This window comes from Gekko japonicus, unplaced genomic scaffold (genome assembly GCF_001447785.1).
Source record: "Gekko japonicus isolate JY-2015 unplaced genomic scaffold, Gekko_japonicus_V1.1 scaffold256, whole genome shotgun sequence".
NCBI classification, from domain to species: Eukaryota; Metazoa; Chordata; class Lepidosauria; order Squamata; family Gekkonidae; genus Gekko; species Gekko japonicus.
In genome coordinates this window covers 1,357,423-1,379,644 of record NW_015161412.1, presented here as the reverse complement: position 1 = coordinate 1,379,644, position 22,222 = coordinate 1,357,423, and the positions used below count along the sequence as shown (strand labels likewise).

At 43.4% G+C, this 22,222-nt stretch overlaps 1 protein-coding gene across 1 annotated transcript in view; it reads left to right on the top strand.

Annotated features, from left to right (window-relative positions):
* Window positions 1-22,222, top strand: part of ITPK1 (inositol-tetrakisphosphate 1-kinase) — a 161,073-nt gene that overhangs the window by 31,840 nt on the left and 107,011 nt on the right. The window contains exon 2 of the mRNA XM_015427204.1: window positions 13,569-13,593. Coding sequence (XP_015282690.1) covers window positions 13,569-13,593 — 25 coding nt within the window. The remainder of the gene's footprint in view (window positions 1-13,568; window positions 13,594-22,222) is intronic.

The following is a 22,222-nucleotide window of genomic DNA, read 5'->3' as shown; positions in this document are numbered from 1 at the left end:
TGAAAATAGATAATGAGATGTGGTTTGGTGCTACAGTGGATATCCTACTGTTTTGAAGGCAGAATGACGACTTTATTTGTGGTGGGAACCTTGACCTCTCAAGTCACACGAGGTTCAAGGCTGACAGCCCATGTTGGATGCTTTTGAAAAATGCCAACCACTACTAACTTGGAGTTCCAGATAGTCTTACTAATCTGTCTGTGGAATGAAAGTCCCAGTTAAGGAAACTTCTAGTTCTTAAATATCCAATTTACTCTTGTGACTTACATCCCTCAATTATAACAGCAGATTCTTGCTGTAATAGATACTTGTCAGGGCATAAAATCTGTGAACATCTAATAACATCTAATAATAACAAAAGTGCAGTCCCTCGCATTACTGAGCAAAGCTTATTTAAAGTGCCTTTGGGTTTGTTATGTGGTACTTGAACCATATGTGAGAGTTAATGTGGGGCAAGTGGAATTTAGAGCAGCCTTTTAAGTTGAATGTACATCTTAACTAATTTAGGCTTTATGATAGCAGTGTAAATGGATTTGAGCCTGTTTTGCAAGAACCCTTAAAAAGGCGGAAAGTGGAAGAACTAAGGAAAGATTTCTTGATGTTGAAGGATTGAAAGGTCAGTTCTCAGTTCACCCTGGCATGATGAATTGACTAGAATGAGACTGGGGATTCTATATGTTATATGTTGCATGGTGTGATTTATGTCAGTTTTAAGGTTCATGTATGTCAACATAAGTATTGCAGCTAGATTGCTATGATTTGGTGAGGGGGAAAACACTGCCTCACCAAAAGGCTCAATGTACTGTGTTCAGTATTCAGAGTTGGAACAACCCTGTATTTGGAAGGTGTCTCCATACATCAGTATTGTGGGACCTAGTTGACAATATTCTAGGCCAGATATACTTAATGTTGAGAATCAGTTGGTTGAGATGATCATTCTTAGGGTTGCCAGCTATGGGCAGGGAAATACCTGGAGATTTTGAGGGTGGACCCTGTGGATGAAAGAGTTTAGGGAGCGGTGGGACCTCAGTGGGGTATAATGCCATAGAGGCCACCCTCCAAAACAGCCATTTTATCTCCAGCCACCATCTGGAGGTTATGCAAACAAATAATCAGAAAAATCTGTCACGCTGTTGAGACTACTGTCTTCTTATACAGTTCTACTTACAACCATAAATGATACACATAACAAATGGTTTTGCCACCATGCATAAATGACATCTGCACAAGTTCAGTAGTGACCTGATAGTTCTCGAATGTACAAGTCAGGCTTTTCTCAGTGATGGAGCTCAACCCAGGTTTGCGAAGATTCAAAATGACATGAAGTCTACAAGTATGTACCTGATGAAGCCCTAAGAAACGGCAAAGCAACCTAGGCATGCAGTTGCCACTCCTTTGGTTTGCGCCACAGCTAGTCTTGAGCTCATGCTGTCTACTGCGTGCTTTCATCTGAAAACTCTTCTCTGCACCATGAGCCAGTGACTGCATCATTCTGAAGAGAGACTTGTACTTTCAAGGACTATTAGGTAGTCTCAAGTGTGATCTTACAACATGACAGATTATTCTGGTTATTTGTTTGCACAACTGTATTTTCTGTATTTCCATTTTTGTGTAGTTGTTAACCACCTGGAGGTTGGCAACTCTAATCATTCTACCTCTGCCACTAAATGCAGCTGAGATAATCTGACCATATGAAATGTTCTGCCTTGATTATGTGGGCATGTAACTGCACCTTTGAATGCTATTTGACTCTGTGTAATTGCCTCCTGCCCACCTTGTATAAGCGGGTACCAGATCCACTGGGGAAGTCCCAGGTGGCCAGACATAGTGCCAGTCACTCTTTTTTTCCATGTGTGTTCCAGGGTCACTGAACGTGGCTTGTCCTTTTAATTGCACCAATCTGATGGTCCAGGTGGTGGAAGAGAGACTTTGGCCTCGACAAGCTGGCAAACTTGCAGAAGACTTAGTGCAAGTTGACAACAATCTGGGGTCATAAAGAGGATGAACCCTATACTTCTGACAATGACCTAGGACAACTCTAGCTATTAAAAAAGCAAGATGCGTAAAGAACTACAACTTCATCAAACACGATTCTAGCATAATTGCAGAGCTGACTTGCCATTGAACTGATGTGTGGGGAGGGGAGCTCCAGAGTTGCTAAGGTTGGTATAGGGTGATTTAGATATGTAGCTCTCAAGGCAGGAGCCCCTGAGGTGGTATGTAAAGCTTTTGAAGTAAAGTTAGAAATTGATGAGACTGCTGGGTATGCATTGCTTTCAGTGTTTCCTTAAGCAAAATTCTCTGTTTTTTCTGCTGGTTTCTCCACTTTTTTTTTTTTTAAGTTAAATTAAATTAAAAGTTTAGATATTTTCCTGTGGCACAGAGCTGCCTGCTGTAAATGTGAGAGGTTGAAAATCCTGTATATGAGTGACAACGCATGTTTTTGAGGTGAGTTTATGCTGAATTGTTGCAAAGTAGCCAAAGAGGGTAGAAGTGACCAAGTGAATAACTGTTCAGAAACAAAAATTATACATAGTCATTTCCCTATCTTGTGCTTAATTATATATTATATATATTTAAATATGCATGTAGGTATATCCTGCAACTCCCAGCACGTAGCCGTTAAAGGCAGCTACCAGTATCTTGACAATAAAACAAGGTATCAGGTTCTTAAACCTCAGCAGCTCAGAATATGTATAATATCTGCTCGGGTTTGTTGACCGATGTAGTGAGGAATCCACAGATGAGGAAGGATTGGATAAATGCTTTTTTAGATACCCATGACCTTTCTTTAATTAAACGAAAGCTGTATCTGCTTCTTTTTAGTAGAAGGAAAGCATCAGACGCTGTACCTGCTTCCACTCACACCACATTATACAAAGCAAAAATTTCACCTCTTTATTCATTTTCATGCCTTCTGTCTTTGTTTGTGCTAATGGACATCTGATCACCTAAGGAAGGAAAAGAGAAGTTCAGCTGAATTATTTGCTGAAGTTACTCTTCCTGGAGGGAGGCAAGAACACGTTTCTGAACTTCTTCCTGTTACCAAATTATTCAAAGTTGCTCAAGAGTCTGTGGGTGGTTCTTTGACAGTGAGCACTCATGGGCCAGAGGTTTGCCGAGCTTTACCATCTTGCAGTTTGAATGGTGAAACTTTGAAACCATTAAGATACATTTAAAAACATTTCAAAAGGTGGTATTCCCCCCTTCCATAACCTGCCCTGCTCCCTTAGACTATGCTCTTTGCCTCTGCTTACATGTTGGATCTACGTGCACCTCAGTTAAATTTGGAAAGAGGGACTGTCATTCAGCTAGCTACTGTACAGCAGGGATCTTATGCCTACTTCAGTCACTATAACTTTATCTTAATAACCTGTTACTCTGACCTGGATGGCCCAGGCTACCTAATCTTGTTAGATCTCATAAGTTAAACAGGATTCACCCTAGTTAATACTTGGATGGGAGACAGCCCCGGCTGTAGCGGGGGATTTTGGGGGGAGGGGGCCTTGGGGGGCACAGCTAATTAGATCAAAGTTAATTAAATTAATTCAGTTTGGGGGCCAGCACAGGAGGAAGGTGACCCAGAAGAAACACTAGGTGGCTAGCATTGGGAGACCACTATGGAAGTCCAAGGTTGCTGTATGGAGATAGGAAATGGCAAACTATCTGTCTCTTGCCTTGAAAACCATATGGGGTCATTGTAAGTTGGCTGGAACTTGACAGCACTGTGGACCACCAATAACCTGTATCTAATACTCATTCCTAGCCAGTGGGGCCAGCCATGGCTACCCTTTTGGGCCCTGCAAACCCAAGGGAACCTCCAGTTTTGCAAAAAAAACCAACCCTTGTTTTTAGCCCCCTCCCTCCAGATTTGGGAGGAAATTTCCCAAATTTATAGCTGTACATGGGCAGATGTTGCAAAAATAGTTGGGAGTATAGCATTTTTGGGCTGCCATAGCAACCCCATTCGACAGGTAAAATCTTCCAGTGGAGGCAAGTGGGCAATATGTGGAAGGGCCAAATGGAATTTGCCTTCCCCTGCAGGTCCTCTTGTTTGTTGTCAGTGCATCCTTACCTTGCCTAAGCTAAAGTGCTGGAAGGGAGATGGTTGGTTTGCGTTTAATGTGAGGGTGGTGTTGGGCACACCTCTTTTAACATCTGTGGATTTCCAGTTTATGCTTCTCTTTATAACTACTCCCCCCCCCCTTTGTATTGCAATAAAAAGAGAGATATCTTAATTATATAGAATGTATTTTTTCTGTAGTGAGCAGTTGCTCAATTGTGGAAAGTCTGCATTCCCATGTGAACAGATGACACTGAAGCAGAAGTGGTACTCGGATACCATCTCTCAGACATTGCCTAAGAAGACAAGCTGAAAATATTCGTTGTGGCTCAGGCATCGCTGTGGTATTCAGCAGAATTTCAGCATTGTGGAAAAATATGATGTAGGAAGGTGCTGTTATGTGCATTGTAAAGAACATAACAATCCTGTAGGACATCTTTGATATGAAGCTTAATGTAATCCACAAACACATGAGATCTTGGACAGGGGCAGAGTGGTTTGAGAAGCACCACCAGTTTAGCCATTTGTGTAGACAAAGGTCAAAATTATGAAACACTTGTTCTTCTGCTGTGTATATGGAGGCCAGGTATGTTTTGAAACAAGGGACCACTTTTAAAATACCTGTGTTTTCTTTTCTTCTCGTTAAAAAAATCAAGAACAAATTGATGTTTAACATACTTCGGTTTCCCCCTCAAATATCCGATAAACGCTATTTGTTATTGAATTTAATAATTGCACAATGCCTTTCACCGTGCTTTATAAATAACAGTTAACAAAATTCTACTCACTATTTCTGCCAATTGTTTGCCTTGTTTTTAATGTTTGGATCAAATGAAGGTTTGAATTCCTAAGAAGGGGACCTACTTATGGGAGAAGGAAGACATTTGTTGGTTGTGCAGTGAGAAGGTGGTGTTGTGTGTGGGGGGGTTCCTCAACGTAGGACTCTTATTTAGGACATCCTGTTCTTCTTGGGCCATATTTATAGTGCACCGTGATTTGCATTAAATCAGTTGTAGCTTTTTATAATTAATGGAACATTTCCACCGAGAGACACCGTGTCATCTTTGCAGCCCTATCTCTTCTAGGCCCTTGTTCTAAAGTCATTTGATCTGCTTGTGCATGGGCATGTGGTGTTTGTAGTACAATGAATCATCCACCTTCCTTATTACTCTGTGGGAAAGTTAGCCACATCCTGAGGAGAGGGCCAGCACCGACTTGGTGAATAGCTTGTTCTGTTTATAGCTGGGCTAAAATTTTTGCCTAGCTTTTATCTTGCTGTGTAATAATGCTGGGTGGCCACTGACTCTCATTCTCACGTCTATGAAATGGAAATAATTCAACAAATTCCATAGGGGTTTTGCTGATCATGAGTGATTCTGGGTTTCAATTAAAGGTATGAAAGCCTAGAAAAAAAGAAAAAAATTGTGTACAGAAAAATTGGAAATTTTGGGGAACATTGGGGTAAAGATATCTTAAGGGACTTCTCTTTTGGAATGACCAAACTGTTTTAGGACAAGGTTCACCCCATTCAAAATGTTTTCTCTAAACACTGCATATGAATTCTTTCTGTGAGACAGTGAACAGCTTTAGATAATGATGGTTCTTGGGTAGGCAGGATTACAATGTTGTACAATAAATATATAAGATCTGTAAAGCATTATCCACAATAAAGTTCTCTTTAATCCAACTCAATCAGTTAATCACTACTGTTGTCCAATTTTGTAGGTGGTGTTAGTAAAATTACTCCACAAGTTTAGGTTATAATTTGTTTTGTTTATGATGGGACAAATGTAGTCAGTTTCACTTTTATTTTAGATCAGCTGATATGTCTTAAGATGCATGTGATTGGCAGACTTGACATTTTGTTCCATTTTAAAAAACAGCCCTGTCTTACATAACTTTGCTAATGTCCTCACAATTGAACTATGGGTCAGTATTTCTTTATCCTTCTGCATTAGACGGAAGTATGTATCATCAGAGTTGTTTAAAAATGTAGTTTATGTTGTGACATGAGAGATGAGTATTCATGGAATGAGTAAGCAAGCAACTTTGTTACCTTTGGTGAGTTGGCTGCACCAGATTTCAAATCTGATGACTTCTACTTGTCTCAGCAATGTGACACATTTGCTTCTGTTCCAACTGATAATCTGATGATGGAATAATCTGATGGGGAGGAGCCATGCTCTGCTCACTTTACAGGATGAGGGCATGAAAAGGGATAGCTAACCTGCAAGTGCCAACCTTTGGGGCATATCTGTAGAAATTCTGGCAATATGGAGGATAGACATCTATCCCCATGAGGGATTTCTCTTCTAATTATAGAGTATTTACCAACTTTGGTAAATGCAATCCAGATCCATAATCGTTCTATGTCACTGAAATCCACATTTTTTTATAGTGCACTAACTTTTTTATAAAGTTCTATAATGCACCTGCTACAATAGACTGCTGCGAGATGTTGTCTTGCTGCATCTATCACCCAAGAATGGTATTGGGAGGAGAGGAGACATTGAAGGAGAAAGGTGATTTTTAGATTTAGATGATTGACAGATCTTGGATACCTTTTTCAGCCAGCCATTATTTCTAGGCATTATTGATTGCTGCTTCCCCTTAAGAGAGTTCTCTGGCAGATAGAAGTGAATATTGGGGAAGGGGGATGATGGATGGGTCTTGTTAAAATAGAAGCCAGGCTAATGATATAAGCTGCTTTGGGTCACCATTAGGGTATAAACACAAAAGGAAGTACTTCTTTACTCAATAAGAAACGGTAGAATTCACTGCCAGTGGAAGTAGTAATGACCACGAGCACAGATAGCTTTAAAAGGGGGATAGATAGTTTCATGGAGGAGAGGGTAACTGAAGGGAGCATACATCTACAGAGGTGGCAAATAGGGATGGGCACAAACCTCATCATGAACCTTAATTTGCCCCGAAAATCTCCCGGTTCATGAGCCAAGGGTCATGCAGTCACACCTGCAATCAACCTCCATGTTTTTTTACAGAGGTTCGTGTTGGCAGTTCGTCTGACAGACATGCTGGCGCTGATCAGTCGTCAAATCAATGGGGGGCAAATTGCACATTGGTTCTGCATGAATAAGAGAAACTCTTGTCCACAGTCATCTAGCTACCGAATCTAGTTAAATATTCCATGCAACTGTTGATATGCTAGCTGAACTTGTTATCTTGTTCATATGTAATAACATTAGTTTTTTATTATTAAGACAATTCTAGCAGTAATCATATATGACACTTTGTATGTAAAGTTATTGAAATCTGTTTTATTGTTAAAAACCAATAAAAAGACGTAAAAATAAATAAATGGGGGGGTGGACTTCTGCAGCCCTGGAAACATCAATAGTGGCTCTCCAAACACCAAACAAAAGTGGCCCTTGTGGGACCTGGGGCTGAGGAGGAAAGCGTGAAAGAACCCAGGTCAGGGATGGAAGAAGATGAGGTGGAGGAGAGTTGCACGCCGCTGGCAACGCAAGAAAGAGAGGAGGCAGAGATTTGAGGCTTGGGGGAGAAAGGGGAAGGTGATCTCCTTTTTGCAGAAGCGGTGGGAACTTTGGGAAACTGGCCCATGGGGCAGTCAGGGGGATGCCAGCAGATGAGGCCAGTCCAAAAAGGGAGACCGTAGGAGGCCTGTAAGTTGAAAGTCTCAGGGTCAGAAGGAAAGGGGGGGGGGAAATCTCCTTTTGATAAAAGTAGTGGGAGTTCTGGGAAACCAGCCTGTGGTGCAGTCAGAGGGATGCTAGCAGATGAGGCCAGGCCAAAAGGGGGGACCCCAGGAATCCCAGAAGTCGAGGATTGCAGGGTTGGAAGGAAAAAGGGAGGTGATCTCCCTTTTGTAGAAGAGGCGAGTCAGCTGGAGACTCACTGAGAGTTTGGCTTCTCTAGCCCACAGGGGGGCTTTCCTACCACATCATGAACCTCACTAAATGAACCGGTTCAGTAAACGGGAAGGTTTGTGGTTCTTGAGACCCCATTTTCCCAGTTTGTGCCCATCCCTAGTGACAAACCTCCAAATACAAGTGCTGGGAGGCAGCAACAGGGGAGGGCCTCCGCCCTATGCAACTGGTTGGCTCCTGTGAGAAACAGTATGCTGGACTAGATGAACCAGTAGTCTGATCCAACAGGCTCTTCGTATGTTCTTATATAAATGAAGTAATTAAGTAAAAAATAGTCTTCAATTCTATGTTGTGCTTTGCTTTGGTAGCATTTTGAGCAAGAGCAATGTCCTACCTTCTACCAGAATTTTAGGTTCAGGGAGGAGACAGTACTAATCTCTGACTGTTTATTGCCCTTCGGATGTTAGAATTCTCGCAAAGCACAACATAGTCAAAGATGAGGGAAGAAAGTCTTTCTAGCAGAGGGGAAAGGAGCAGTTACCAAGGTGAGTAAGTTTTGTAGTCCTTTGGAAACTTCCATCTTGGTAGTTTGGGCAGAATCAAAAAGGGGGTCTCCAGTTGTCGTCTTCTCCCCAGGTGCTCACCTTCTTCATTAACACCCAAGTCAGGCACTGTGTCAAGAGTCTAGAATTTCATAAGTCTAGCTCCTTGGGGAGCCCTTTCCCAAAGAGCTAGAGAGGAGGCAAGGCTAGTAACTTGACTCCTCATTCTTGTAACTTCTTTGCTGCCTCCCCTGGCTTCAGCTTGGTGATCACGAAGCAACTACTGCAGGGGAAACAGTGAAAGGCAAACTTCTGAGTAGAAGAGAGTCTGCATACTAGACAGCAAGGGGTGCAATTTGTAACCTTCGGTGTGCTGGCAATTGTATAGAACTTGCTGGCAATTGTATAGAAGTGGGTGGTGGTGGAGGGATCAGTTGAAAATGCACATTAAGTTTGTAATGAGGGTTTTCTGCATTCATTGGCTTGGATCTTAACATGCTGTTCTGTAGCACAACAGAACTCCTCCTTTGGGATGGCTTTTCTATCTGTGGAAGAGGAGAGGGAGACTTCTGCTGGTTTTCCCTACCAGTTGAAGACTCCCAGTTTGGTCCCCACACTGGGAGCACAATCGGGGGCGGGGGTGGGGGTTGCACAGAAGACTGCAGTGATAGGGGAAGGCAGGGAAGGCTGTCTTCTCTAGCATGATTTTGATTGGATTATTTAGGATCCAAGCCTGTATTTATCAGCTCTTGTTTTAGTGAAAGGGAGATTGTATATGTGTGTTTTTAATTTATATTTACAGAGCTGACCCCATAGAAGGAGATCAAGTTAGGTGATACTAATGTGGGTGGCCCAGACTGGCCTCCTCTCATCAGATCTGGGAAGCTAAGCAGGGTTGTCCCTGGTTAGTGCATGGATGGGAAACCATCAAGGAAGCCCAGGGTTGTTAAGCAGAGGCAGGCACTGGCAAACCATCTCTTACCTTTTAAACCCTACAGGGTTGTCATAAGCCAGCTGCTGCTTGAAGGCACTTTCCACATCCGCCAGTGTGGATGTAAAGAAACTTTTCAAATGTTAAATGCTTTTTTTTGTTTTGGGTCAGAACTGGGTTCTGTTGTTGGCTGGATCAATATTTTCGTCTGAAACTTTCAGAGAATTGCGTTGCCGATAAATTCATTTAGCTTTGATTCTTAGCGAGGTAGATGTGTATGGGCTGTGTTTCCACACATACAATCACCCATGTGCGTGCCTTACAGCAGTCCTAGAAAGGTCGCTGCTGTTGAGAATAAGCACAAAGGGGCCGTTTTGAATTGATTTAATTGCTTGTATGGTACATAGTTGCTATTAAAACTGGCAGGATCTTGATGAGCTGACAGTGTTTGTAGCAAACTTGAACTAAGTATAATGTCACTCAACCCTTGGCAAGCTAGAATGGTTTTGAGGTTCAGATATGCTTTGGTAAATTAAACGTTCCGTGCAAAATATTGGAAAGGTTCATCATTTGTACCTTTCTGATCTCCACCCTCAATTTTTAGTAGTCTGTTTTATTTCTATCTATTCTTACTCTTTTACTATTGTGTTGTTATATGGGAGAGGTTTTAGGGTGGATTGCATGTCTGTGTGTATACAGGAAAACATTAAGGAGAATATATTAATTCCTCCTCCATTTACAAAGAGTGTTTGGGATTTTGGCAGAGCTTTCCTGTTGAAACAGATCAGCTCTGAAATGTGAGCTGCCTAGGCCTGATGCTAGCCAAAAAACAGGAATTGTGGGAAACAAAATTCTGAATTTAGTGTGTGTGGGGGGTGGGGTACCTGTAGCACAGTAAATGTGTTCATCTTTGCCCTCACCTGGGTAGCCCAGGCAAGCCCAATCTCATCAGATCGCGGAAGCTAAGCAGGGTCCACTCTGGCAAGTACCTAGATGGGACACCTTCCTTGGAATACCAGCAGTCGGGAGGTAAGGACAGGCTTTATTTAACCACCTCTCTGAATATCCTCCAGGCACCCAGTAGGGGTCAGTCACCACCAGAGGTCACCATGACTTTCAGGTGCCCCCCCCCCACATGCACAATGAAAAATGAAAAAAAAAAGTTTTTAAAATGTGTTTATCTTCCAGGTATCCTAGCTTGCTCTTTATTGGAAATTCTAGTCTTTTGACTTTTAGAAGTTCACCATTGCCTAATCAAAATTTAGCCCCCCCCCGGGGGGGTATATTTACATTAGAGTAGCATAGACTGAAAACTAAAGAAGTTCTATCATGTTGTATTTTGTAGTCACTACCTGGGACATGTTTTCTTGCGGAGCAGTAGTCTAATCGCCTTAGTGAGATACTCATTCAGCAACAGAGGGGCTTCCTTTGGATTGCATTTGGGTCTTACGAGAAGCAATTTGAGTATCATTGTGCATGACTGGACAAGAAGCATGTTACAACTGATCAGCATGTTGGATTGTGGTCTGTCTATGGTGCTGTTTCACGTGTACTGCCATAAGAGAACCACTCAGAACCTGGAGTATCTCCCCACCCCCTGATTGCTTGATTATTATAGCATGGGGTGTTACAAATAGTCAGCCCTTCATCTGCAGGCAGGGAAACCAGGTAGCTTTTCAGCAGAATGGAGACCTTTAAGTTAAGCAGAGATGAGTCATAATAGACCTCTCTTGACCTAATGCCTGCTTGAATTTTGGGTTTTCCTGTTGTTCCATTTTCCACATAATTACATCTAGCAGTATAACAGGTAGCATAGAAGGTGCTGTAACTGTGAAGGAGCTGGTCTCTTAAGGATCTCATAGCAGAACTCCAGTGCAGATAGTTGCAGGGTAACTTGTGCCGTTATGTATAAACACAAAAGAGAAGTGTAGTGCTTTTGGCTTGTTAACATTGCTGCAGAAACGAGAACCTTGCTGGCCAAGGAACTTCAGATTTACTCTGCTAAAATGTCTTGTTTATCTTTTTGTCCACTTTAAGAGAAACTGCCAAATGGGAGCTGGATGATCATAAAGCCAATGTGTCTGGTAAGACACTGGTTAAATACAGAATATCCCTGCTGTCCTAAAGACCAGTGGAAATTTCTCCTAGACAAAGAAATTTAAACTCCTCAGGAAGCTGTACCTCTTAAGTTTATGGTGGCCTTATATGATGCATTTTTGTATTTTGCTTTCTTTGAAAGTTAGATTGGGACTTAATTGTGTAACAAGGGCATACACTGTGCGTGTGTTTGCCAAAGGCAGGAATTTTGTGCCTTTCCTATTGATGTACTGAAAATCTGTGTATGTAAGTGTTTCAAGTGGCTACAGTTCGGGTGTGTTCAGTTCTGCCAGTGTCATTCATGGCGAAATGGGGTACTGTGGGATATATAGGATTAGACTGACAAATTTTAGCTTGCTCAAATGCCACAGAAAAATATTGAGAGCCATTCTGAGGTTGTCTGTCTCCCTGACCCGTATATCTCAGGTTTAGGTTTCCCGAGTCTGGCAGTTCATGTTGGAGGAACAATCCTGGGCATGTTAGGCGTGATAAGTCCCTTCTAAATAACACTTGTTTTCTAGCCAGCTGGGGTGGTGGCCAAAAACTCTTGTAATGTTAATCCCTGGTGTCCAGAATAATGACTCAGCCCTTCCTTTATGAGGTTTGAAAGTATGACCAGACTGCTTTCCGGTATCTGAATCTGTCACCTCTATTCTAGTCGCCCCCAAGAGTTCTGGAAAACTTTAAAACCAAATGCCAAGATAGTTGAGGTTTCAGCAAGGCCTCACAGCTCATGCAAGGTCTCCAAGAGGGCTGCACGTGTATTTGCATGCTGCCAAGGCCCTGATGCAATCTGCCTGTTTTGAATTGTAAGTCCAAGAGGAAAGTATTGTAATGCCTCTGTAAGGCACTTGATTGTGGTTTAGAAACTTCTGGGCACATAAGAGCCTGTCAGCATCAGTATGGGGTGATGCCCATGATTAGGGTATGTACCTATCGAGCCCGATGTCTCTCTTCAAGATAAATAAAAATGCCTTGAGAACCATTGCCCTGATACTTTGTATCGGGGGGGGGGATGTTGGCATTTTTGACAGAACTTTTGAATTTTACACACCTGTGCCCCTTCACGATTGATGGTTGTGTGTGTGTGTGTGTGTGTGTGTGTGTGTTGAATTTGGATTATGCCCACACAAGTACTAACAAGCCAGTGAAAATAGGACGTAAGAAGAAGAGAAGAAAATTGGATTTATACCCCGCCCTTCACTCGGAGTCTCAGAGTGGTTTACAAACTCCTTTCCCTTCCCCTCCCCACAACAGACACCCTGTGAGGTAGGTGGGGCTGAGAGAGCTCTGACAGAAACTGCTCTTCTTCAAGAACAGCTCTTATCAGAGCTATGGCTTGCCCAAGGTCATCCAGCAGCTGCAAGTGGAAGAGTGGGGAATCAAACCTGGTTCTCCCAGATTAGAGTCCGCACACTTGCCTCTGTATAGCTACTCTGGACTTCTTGGTGGTCTCCCATCCGAGTACTAGTAAGGGCCAACCCTTTTTAGCTTCCAAGATCTAGCCCGGGCCCAAACATCTATACTGCCATCATTTACATAATAGAAATACAGCCTTCAAATTAAGAATTTTGGAGGTCTAAAATAACTTTAGTATTTTGTGTTTCTGAATGTTTTAATTCCAGGTTTAGTGTAGGGGAAATCTTACACTTCTGAAACTTTTTTTGGGGGTATTTTTTTGTATTTTTCATGTGTGTGTGTGTGTGTGTGTGCATGCGCGCCTTGAAGTCATGGTGATCTCTGGTGGCTGAATAAAGCCTGCCCCCGCCTCCCAACTGCTGGTATTCCAAGGAGGTCTCCCATCCGAGTACTTACCAGAGTCGACCCTGCTTAGCTTCTGAGAGCTGATGAGATCAGGCTAGCCTGGGCTATCCAGGACAGGGCCCACTTCTGAAGCTTTGACTTGAGCCTGCCAATTGAAATTATGCTCTAGGGCCTAAACATGGAATTGAACCAAGAATTTGGTGCCAGCTTTTAGAGATGTGAAGTATCTTTTCCCAGCCTGGTCTGTGTCCATCTTTAATGTCAACATATAATGTTTTATATTTTTGCTGTTAATAATTTATTTTTATTTTGCTTTTTTCCAGGAAAAGGGGGATAGAAGTAATACAGGTGAGTACAACTGATATATTTATAATCCCTGTTTGTTTGTTTTTTAAATTCTCTTTATAATTTTTTCGTAAATAAGTATTGAACAGAAAACTTACATTGCCTTATAGCGTAACAGGTATGGATAATAGCATTGTTGCGTTTTAATTCCGTCTTGCTTTGTGATGGTTGATAGAGATTGCTGGTGGTGGTTATAGTTAGGTAGCATTTAACTTGTGTGACTGCTCTGTATATGGATGGAATTGGGCATTGCTAGTGATGTGAGCTTCCTAGAGAAATTTTCTGGTGTCGGGTGACTGGGACTGGAAGTAGCATGTTTATTTCACTTACATATAGTAAAAAAAACCAAATAAGTACACCACATTATTTCTACAAAGCATATCAGCATAATACGTTTCTTGATAGCCAAAAATAACTGAGCAGGAATACTTAAGGCCACGCTAGATGCTTGCAACTCTTAAACAGGGCCTTCTGAGAGAGAGTAGGAAAGATTTTCATGAATACTCTTTCCTCACCTATCTCTCTTCCTTTCTGTGTCCTGGTGGCAGCAGTTGTGCTCTCTGTTGTTGCTGGGTACTGTTTTTCACTTCCATTTCAAGTCCAAAGGTGCCAGAGTGACAGCAGGAGGTTTGTCCTCACCCATGCTTTGGATTCACTGGAAATTTCCAGGGATCAGACCACCAAGTGGGATTTCCGTGGCTCCCCTACCCACTGAACCCTCAGATATCCCCAGAGATACTGTCCCAGGATCAGCATGAGGGGGGAATCAGGTCTTTTGCAGAAGGATGGGATTGGTGAACCCTTGGAATTAAGAAGCTGAAACAGAGTGAGGCCACGGCTTCTCGCCCTCACTTGCAACTTTCACTTAAATACAGAGCAAGAGCTCCTAGCAGCAGTGGAGAATGCTGTCATAATCTCCAGTAAGTGGGTGAAATGCTCCACCCCTTCTCACAGCTCTTACAAAAAGTTGCTGTAAAGGAGCCCCTAAATTTACAATCTGTGGCAAAATATAAAGTTGGGGGCAGTAGAAGAAGAAGAATGGCTTACAAATTCCTTCCCCTTCCCCTCCCCACAACAGACACTCTGTGAGGTAGGTGGGGCTGAGAGAGTTCTTTCCAGAACTGTCCTTGAGAGAACAGCTCTGACAGAACTGTGGCTTGCCCAACGTCATCCAGCAGCTGCAAGTGGAGGAGTGGGGAATCAACCCCAGTTCTCCCAGATTAGAGTTCATGCACTTAACCACTACACCAAGCTTGCTCTCAGTACAAAATTTTACCTCGGCCCTAAAAATGTTTGATCGGGTGTGATCAAAGTACACTTGGTTGTGTATGATATACATCCGTTTCAGTTTAGTTTATTGTAATTTGCCATTGGCCGTTACAAAATTACAAAACACAAATTGTGAACTAACTGTATAGGTTAGAGTCAGAATATACAAAAATACCAAAGATCGTTAACAAAATATGACTAATTTAATACAGTAGCCTAAATAATGTCCCTTCCCGATGCCACCTTGGAGCGTATATTCTTTGCAGCAAGGGCAAATAATGAAACTTTATAAGAGACCACATCACGCCAACCCCTCACGATGCGGAGTTGCATTGATTTCTTCGCAGTATGATATACATGCTCCCTAGGAACAGACACTTGAGAAAAAAAATTAAGTACAACTTTGAAACTGCCCAGTTGCCCTGTTGGTGTTTCCACTCCCTGTGACCTTAATTAAGTTATTAAACAATGCAGTTTTAGAAGTGTGTGGTATAGCAGTGGAAAATTGTCCATCTCGCATTACTTCTTGTGGCACAGAGGCCCTGTGACTAGTTCCCCTCCTGTCCCTTTTATATGTGGAAATGAAATGCATACCTTGATGACATCATAACAGAGTTTGAGTCCAGTGGTACCTTTAACTTTGTTCTGTTGCTTCAGACTAACATGGCTACCCCCATCTTGATGACATCATGTCACGCTTTTCATCGTTTCATGTCATGATTAGACACAGGGCCGCCCAGTCCTATCCCAAATATGTTGGTTTTTTTAATAATAGAAAAATAAGTATCCAGAGTACATGAAATTTGTCAGTCAAGAGAATAGGAAATGGAATACCCAGTAAATGATACATTCTGTTTTAAAATATCTTCAACATCTGTTCTGCATCTCGGAATGTAAGCTGAGCACCATGGACCGTTTCTCTGACTCAATAAGATTGCTTTTTAATGAAGTAAGCTTTACTTATTTGTTTTTGATTATGCCCTTCTCCATGGGGTTTTCTTGCCAAAAATACTGGAGTGGGTTTCAAGAAGCGACAGTTAGAACTGGATATGGAACAACTGATTGGTTTAGCATAGGAAAAGGAGTACGACAAGGATGTATATTGTCGCCTTGCTTATTTAATATATATGCAGAGTACATCATGCGAAATGCTGGCCTGGATGAATCACAAGTGGGAATTAAGATTGCTGGGGAAAAGATCAACAACCTCAGATATGCAGACGATACCACTCTAATGGCAGAAAGTGAAGAGGACCTAAAGAGCCTCTTGCTCAGGGTAAAAGAGGAGAGGGCAAAAGTGGGCTTGAAGCTCAACATCAAAAAAACTAAGATCATGGCATCTGGCCCCATCACTCCTTGGCAAATAGAAGGGGAAGTCGTGGAAGTAGTGACAGACTTCATGTTCCTGGTATCCCAGATCACCGCAGACTGTGATAGCAGCCATGAAATTAAAAGACGCCTGCTCCTTGGGAGGAAAGCGATGGCGAACCTAAACAGCACGATAAAAAGTAGAGACATTATCCTGCCAGCAAAAGTCCGCATGGTCAAAGCAGTGGTATTCCCTGAAAGTGGGGGAGAATACCATCAGAATGTTAAAAGACATTCCATTTGAAATAAGACAAAGGAGAAAAAATATAAAGAATTAATTCTTTTTCTACAGACAAACGCAATTGGATATAGATGATTAACTCCAGAAAGCGTAACCTTCAAAATCAAGGATAAAAAAGAAAAGATTGACTCTGTCCAGAAAGCACGGGAATTTTTAAGAGTCCAGATGGGAGGGCCAGGGAAGGAAGGAGAAAAAGGGGAGGACAGTAAGTCCAATGGTGAGCTGGACTCGGAATCCTCCGGGGAGGACTCTCTATCAGAGAAAGGGGCGGCAGCCCCTAAAAGTCCTTATAAGCTTCCGAAGAAACTAGGCAAGGAAAAGTAAAGGCTGAAGGACTCTGAATTGTGCCTTTAAAAAAATGTTGAAGTGAGATTCTTTGGGGTGTTTCTGTATGACAGTTAAATTTAAGATTTGAAAAAGATATGTTAAACTTGACTCAGTTGATAGTAAGATTAACGGGATTAAGACTAAATCTATGGTTAAGATGGTGGGATGATCTCCTCTCTTGGGTTTATAGTCAGTAGTGGGTATCTTTCTTTATCCTATAAATGTAGTTCCCCCTCCCATTTTCTGTTGTAGTTTGTAGTGTTATAAAAAATGCAATAAAAAATCCCCTCCGGGGGCTAAAAAGAAACAAAAACAAGATCTGCTGTATCAAAGGCTGCTAATAGATCCTGTTAGAGGAACAAAGAAGTATGGCCCTTGTCCACATTTAAACAGACATCATTAGCTTAAAACCACCAGAGCCATCTCCATGCTGTAGACTGGTCTGAAACCATACCAGAAGGAGTCTAGTGTTATCCAGGAAGACCATCTCCAGTGCTGTGAGTCTTATCCTACAACTTTGTTCCCCTAATGTGTGCGTGTGTGTGTGTTAAGTACAGTCAAGTCACTTCTGACTCATGGCAACGCTATGAATTAATATCCCCCCAAATGTCCTATTGTTAACATCCATTCTCTTGCAAATTGAGGGCCATGGCTTCCTTTTATTGAGTCAGTCCATCTCATGTTGGGTCTTCCTCTTTTCATGGCGCCTTCAACTTTTGCTAGCATCATCGCCTTTTCCAGTGCCTTTTGTCTTCTCATCATGTGATCCAAGTACGATAGCCTCAGTTTGGTCATTTTAGCTGCCAGTGTGTAATTGCGCTGTGAATAGTTTCACTGGTGCAAAAGCCCTCTTTGCCAAAGAAGTAAGAGCTGCTGCCAATTGTCACAGTCATAGTATCCAACCCATTATCTGGTTTATACAAAATTAATTCAGAAGAGAAGAATCTCCTAAAAATTAATGTTTATTCTTGGCTATTTGATCTCTGTGAATCAACAGTTCAGTCAATTATCCAGGTAAGCAGGGAACCACATGAGGGGGTGAGGGAGACTGCAGGGAAAGAAATAAGACATTATATGTCACTGGGCTAGCCTGCTCTCATCAGGTCATGGAATCTAAGCAGGGTCAGCCCTGGCTTGTAAATGGATGGGAGACCTCCAAGGGATACCAGAGGCATGACATGAAGACTGGGCAATGGAAAACCATTTCTGAATATCTCAGTTGTGACTCAACAGCAGTTTCTGCCACCATGTCGTCTTAAGCAAACAGCAGAATAACAGGCGGTTGGACTGCAGTAAGAGAATTGTTATCACAAGAATTCCAGAAAGGCATCCCACATGCCACTGAATTTATATAAGGCATTTCTTTGTGTAAATATTTCATCCTCCTGAGGATGCCGTCCTAAGAGTTCCACTACCCAATCATCAGTATTTGGTCAAGAGCTAGATTTTCTAACTCTCATTCATCTTGTCCCTCTTAGTTCTAGTTTTTGAAACTGAATCATGAAATGTCCTATGGAGTGTCTAACAGAACTCTCCAGATCCACATCTGATGCTGGTGGCTTCTTTGGTGCTGGAGATGCAGGGGATAAGCATACATACTATGTTTTTGTTATGCATGAAGAAAGGTACATCATACCTCTTTTTGTTTCCCATCACTTGCCAAATAGAGACAACAATGATTGTGGCCATTCAAGAGAGAGACAAAATTTTCAGACTAAAATTTAGGAAGGTACAAGAAGCAGGACCCGTGATACTCGCGCGGGGGTGGGGGAGTATTCCTAAAGGCTCCCGGTCTGCAGAAGCAGCTCCACAGGTAAGCCTTCTTCCCCCCCCCCTCCTGTCCCCTGTGGTGGCGGCGGCGGTGGTGAGGCAGGTCCCAAAGCAGCTGCTCGCCTCGCCGATCTCCCCCCCTTCCCCAGACTTCTGCGCGAGCCTTCCGATCTCCTCCCCCCTCCCTGTCTTGGGCCCGGCGGATCTCCCTCCCCCAACCCACCCCGGCTCCGGCGGCAAGGCCTGAGTGCCTTCCAGCTGCCGGGCCCAACGATCTCCCCCCCAATTTTCCCTCCCTCCTGTGGGCACCAGCGTCAAGGCCTGAGCACCTCCTGTCCGCCGGGCCTGACAATCCCCCCCGTCGATTCCCCCCCCCAGCACCGGCAGTGAGGCCTGAGCACCTCCGAGCCACCGGCCCACCGCAGAGTTCCCAGAGCATTCTCTGTGCATGCTCAGAGCACTCTCTTACTTTTGGGGGGATTTAAATATCCCCCGTACAGTTTTTAAAACTTTTTAGATTTTTCTGCACACCTGGGGACTGCCCCAAGTGTGCAGGAAAATCTCCCTGCCCCCCAAGTGCCCCTGATGTGCAGATTTAGATATCCGCACGGAGGGGGTAACTTGGCTATTAGATATATAGTTCTGGAAGCTAAGAAGGGTTGGCTCTGACTAGTATTTGGATGGGAGACTTTCAAGGAATACCAGGGTCATGAAGCGCAGGCAGGCAATGGCAAACCACCTCAGAATGTCTCTTGCCTTGAAAACCTTACAGGGTCACCATAGATCAGCTGCAACTTGATGGCACTTTCCGCCACCATCTGGAAGGGACTTTTATTCTATTTGGAAGTGTTACTTTAGGCACGGCTTAGTTTCCCAACAGGAAGTATGATTTCTGGCAGGGAGGGGAAGGGTGCTGGATCAGCGCAGTTAACCGTTTAATCCGAATGGTTTAAAGCAGTCAAAAATAGTTAATGGAAAGCTGTCCCAGCAAGAGATTCAAAGCAGCTTTCGTATAGCAGCTGTTACCGTATAAGTTGACCCCAGGGGTCGTTTCGTAGAAAAAGAGCTAGGGGAACTCATTAGCATAACTCATTAGCATATGCCACACCCCCTGACATCACCGGAAGTGTGTCATAAGGCCACACATCCCGCCCCCAACGGTCTCGGCTGCCGGCGGCGGCCTTGCAGCTCCACTGCCGAGCCCCATGAGGGGCCCGGCGGTGGACCTGCAAGGTCGGCGGGAGTGCAAGGAAGCCCCACGAAGGCCCTCCCTGGCCCCAGGCAGGCAGGGGTGGGGAGAGGCAGGGAGGAAGCAACTTACCCTCCCTCTTCTCCTGCCTCCTCCTGGCTGAATGAGGGCCGGAAGCGGGGTAGCCGGAAGCAGGGCATCCGAAAGCAGGGGGCGGGGCTTCGTCTGCGATCCCCCCCGAAATGACCTCTGGTTGACCCCAAGATGCATGGGCTGGAATGCCACCATAGGAAAACTCACTCTTCTGCCTTTATGGCTGTATTTTACTCCTCCTGTTTCTTCTGTTACTTTTTTAATGAATGAAAGGTATCGATGTGTCATTCATGCAGGATAAGTAAAACCAATCTGGTGCTTGTTATAGTGGGTACAGCAGAGGAATCATTAAACAATAAATAATGTGCTGTGGAGAAATGTATTTGATCCTGGAGGGAGGCTGGCCAGCAGTAAATTGGTGCTTTAAAGGGTTTTTCTCCCCTACAGGCTGGGAAAGAGGAAGCCCATCAATAGGTTTCCAGGCACACCTCTTCAGAAATGTTAATAGGTCTTGCTAGAGACAATGGGATTGGGCCAGTTCAACACCCCCACCCCCGCAAGCAGGGAACATAGAGCCTTGGAGGACTTTTTGCTAGTCAGGTTACAGAAAGGGGCTTCCTGGAGACAACAGGAAAAGAAGCCTTGACATGGGCTGAACGGGGTCAAGGGGGAGGAGACACAGGTTTGTTGAAACCTCCTTGCAAGGGGAAGGTGGTCTCTCTTTTCCTTGGGATGCTTGGCTGAAGAGGACGCTGTGCTCTAGTCTGCAAGCAGGCAGCCATTGAACCTGTGGTCGGCCTGGAAGAGCTGGGGCAAGCTTTGAAGGTAATGGAATATCTTTAGAGAATTAGAACACCTAAGATAAGGAGCCTGTTCTAATTTTAACATCTAGTTAAGTCATGTTTTAGAGAAAAGGACAGAGGATTTGCATTTTACCAATTTCTTTTGTTCTTCCTTGCTTCAATCTGGCATGGTGGTAAAAGTATGCTTGTATACATTTTCTTTTTAATAAATACTTTAAACCTCTGATTCTGGAAGTGGTTCTCTATACCACATAGACTCCCACTGTTTCGAACACACTATTTAAAAGGGTCTCAGGAGGCAGGAAGGCAAGCGGTTGGCAACTGGCTATTCCCCCATCTGTCCCTGTGGTAGCCAGGTGCTGGGCAGTGTGGGAGACACTGAGGTAAGGCCTCTGACCTTGGAAGGGGATTTAAAGGTCCTGCTCCCTTTAGTGGGAAACCCCTTTATTGATCAGGGGGTAGCGGGCTACCCTAGAGAGAAGGAAAAGCTCCTCCAGGGGAGTTGGGAACCCCAAGGAGGGCAAGGCAGAGTGGGGCCTGCAGGTCACTGTAGGCACCTTTTGCTACAGTTGCATTTGATGTTCTGAAAGGAAATGTGACTCTTCCTCCAAATCCTCATTAAACTGTTTGATACGTTGACCTTGATTTTCAAATGCATGTTGAGCTGCTGATCAAGTAAGGGGCTCCGCCGAATTTGCCATAGCATTACTTGCATCATAACCTCCAGGGTCATAATGGGGATTCTCTTTTTCTTTTCTCTTTTGCAGTTCAGTTATTGTCCTGTTGACATTTGCATGAAATTGCTTAAGACTGCATTCAAAATACGCAAAGCAAGCCCAATAAAATATTAATATTGAGAATTATGGTGGCTTTGAAGGATTCTTTTACTGTAATGTAGCGCACACAGCAGGATGCTGCACTGCAATAACATTGCCTGCTGGCATTGCCTATTTCTAAGCTGCCATCAGTTACCAAGGCTCTGCTCTGTCCTTCTCATGTTTGATCAATGCTAGTTACTGCATACTCCTAGCTGGCTTCCTTACAATACATTGCAGAGGCATGCATGACAGTATCGCAGATAAAGAAGCCAGCCCAGATGACATAAAACATTACACTTTGAGTTATATAGAACTCTTAGTCAGGTGGATGGGGTTTTTTTTGCCTTTCTAAAGACTGTACATATTGAGAACATTTGGCCCTTTTCTTTGCCCTTCGTTTTGACTGTGCTACAGGAATTAAATTGGCTTGGGCTCCTCCCCTTATTTCATTCCCTAATAGGATCAAGCTCCTTTGCTCACTAGCAACTCATGTATTTGTCTAAATATAGTATGTACTTCTCTCACCTCACTGGGCTGGCCTTATACAGGTTCCACTTCTTAGGAACTGCAGTTTCACTGCAAGACATCTCACAGCGTGGGATAAATATTTTTGTCATTAAATTTCTCAGCCACGTTGCCACAGTAGTAGAACAATGTGTGTGATTATTGCATTTCCCACATTCTTCTAAGGCACTCTGGGATGGAATTCTAACTCAAGAAGAAGCTATTTCCCCCCACGAAATTATATATATTA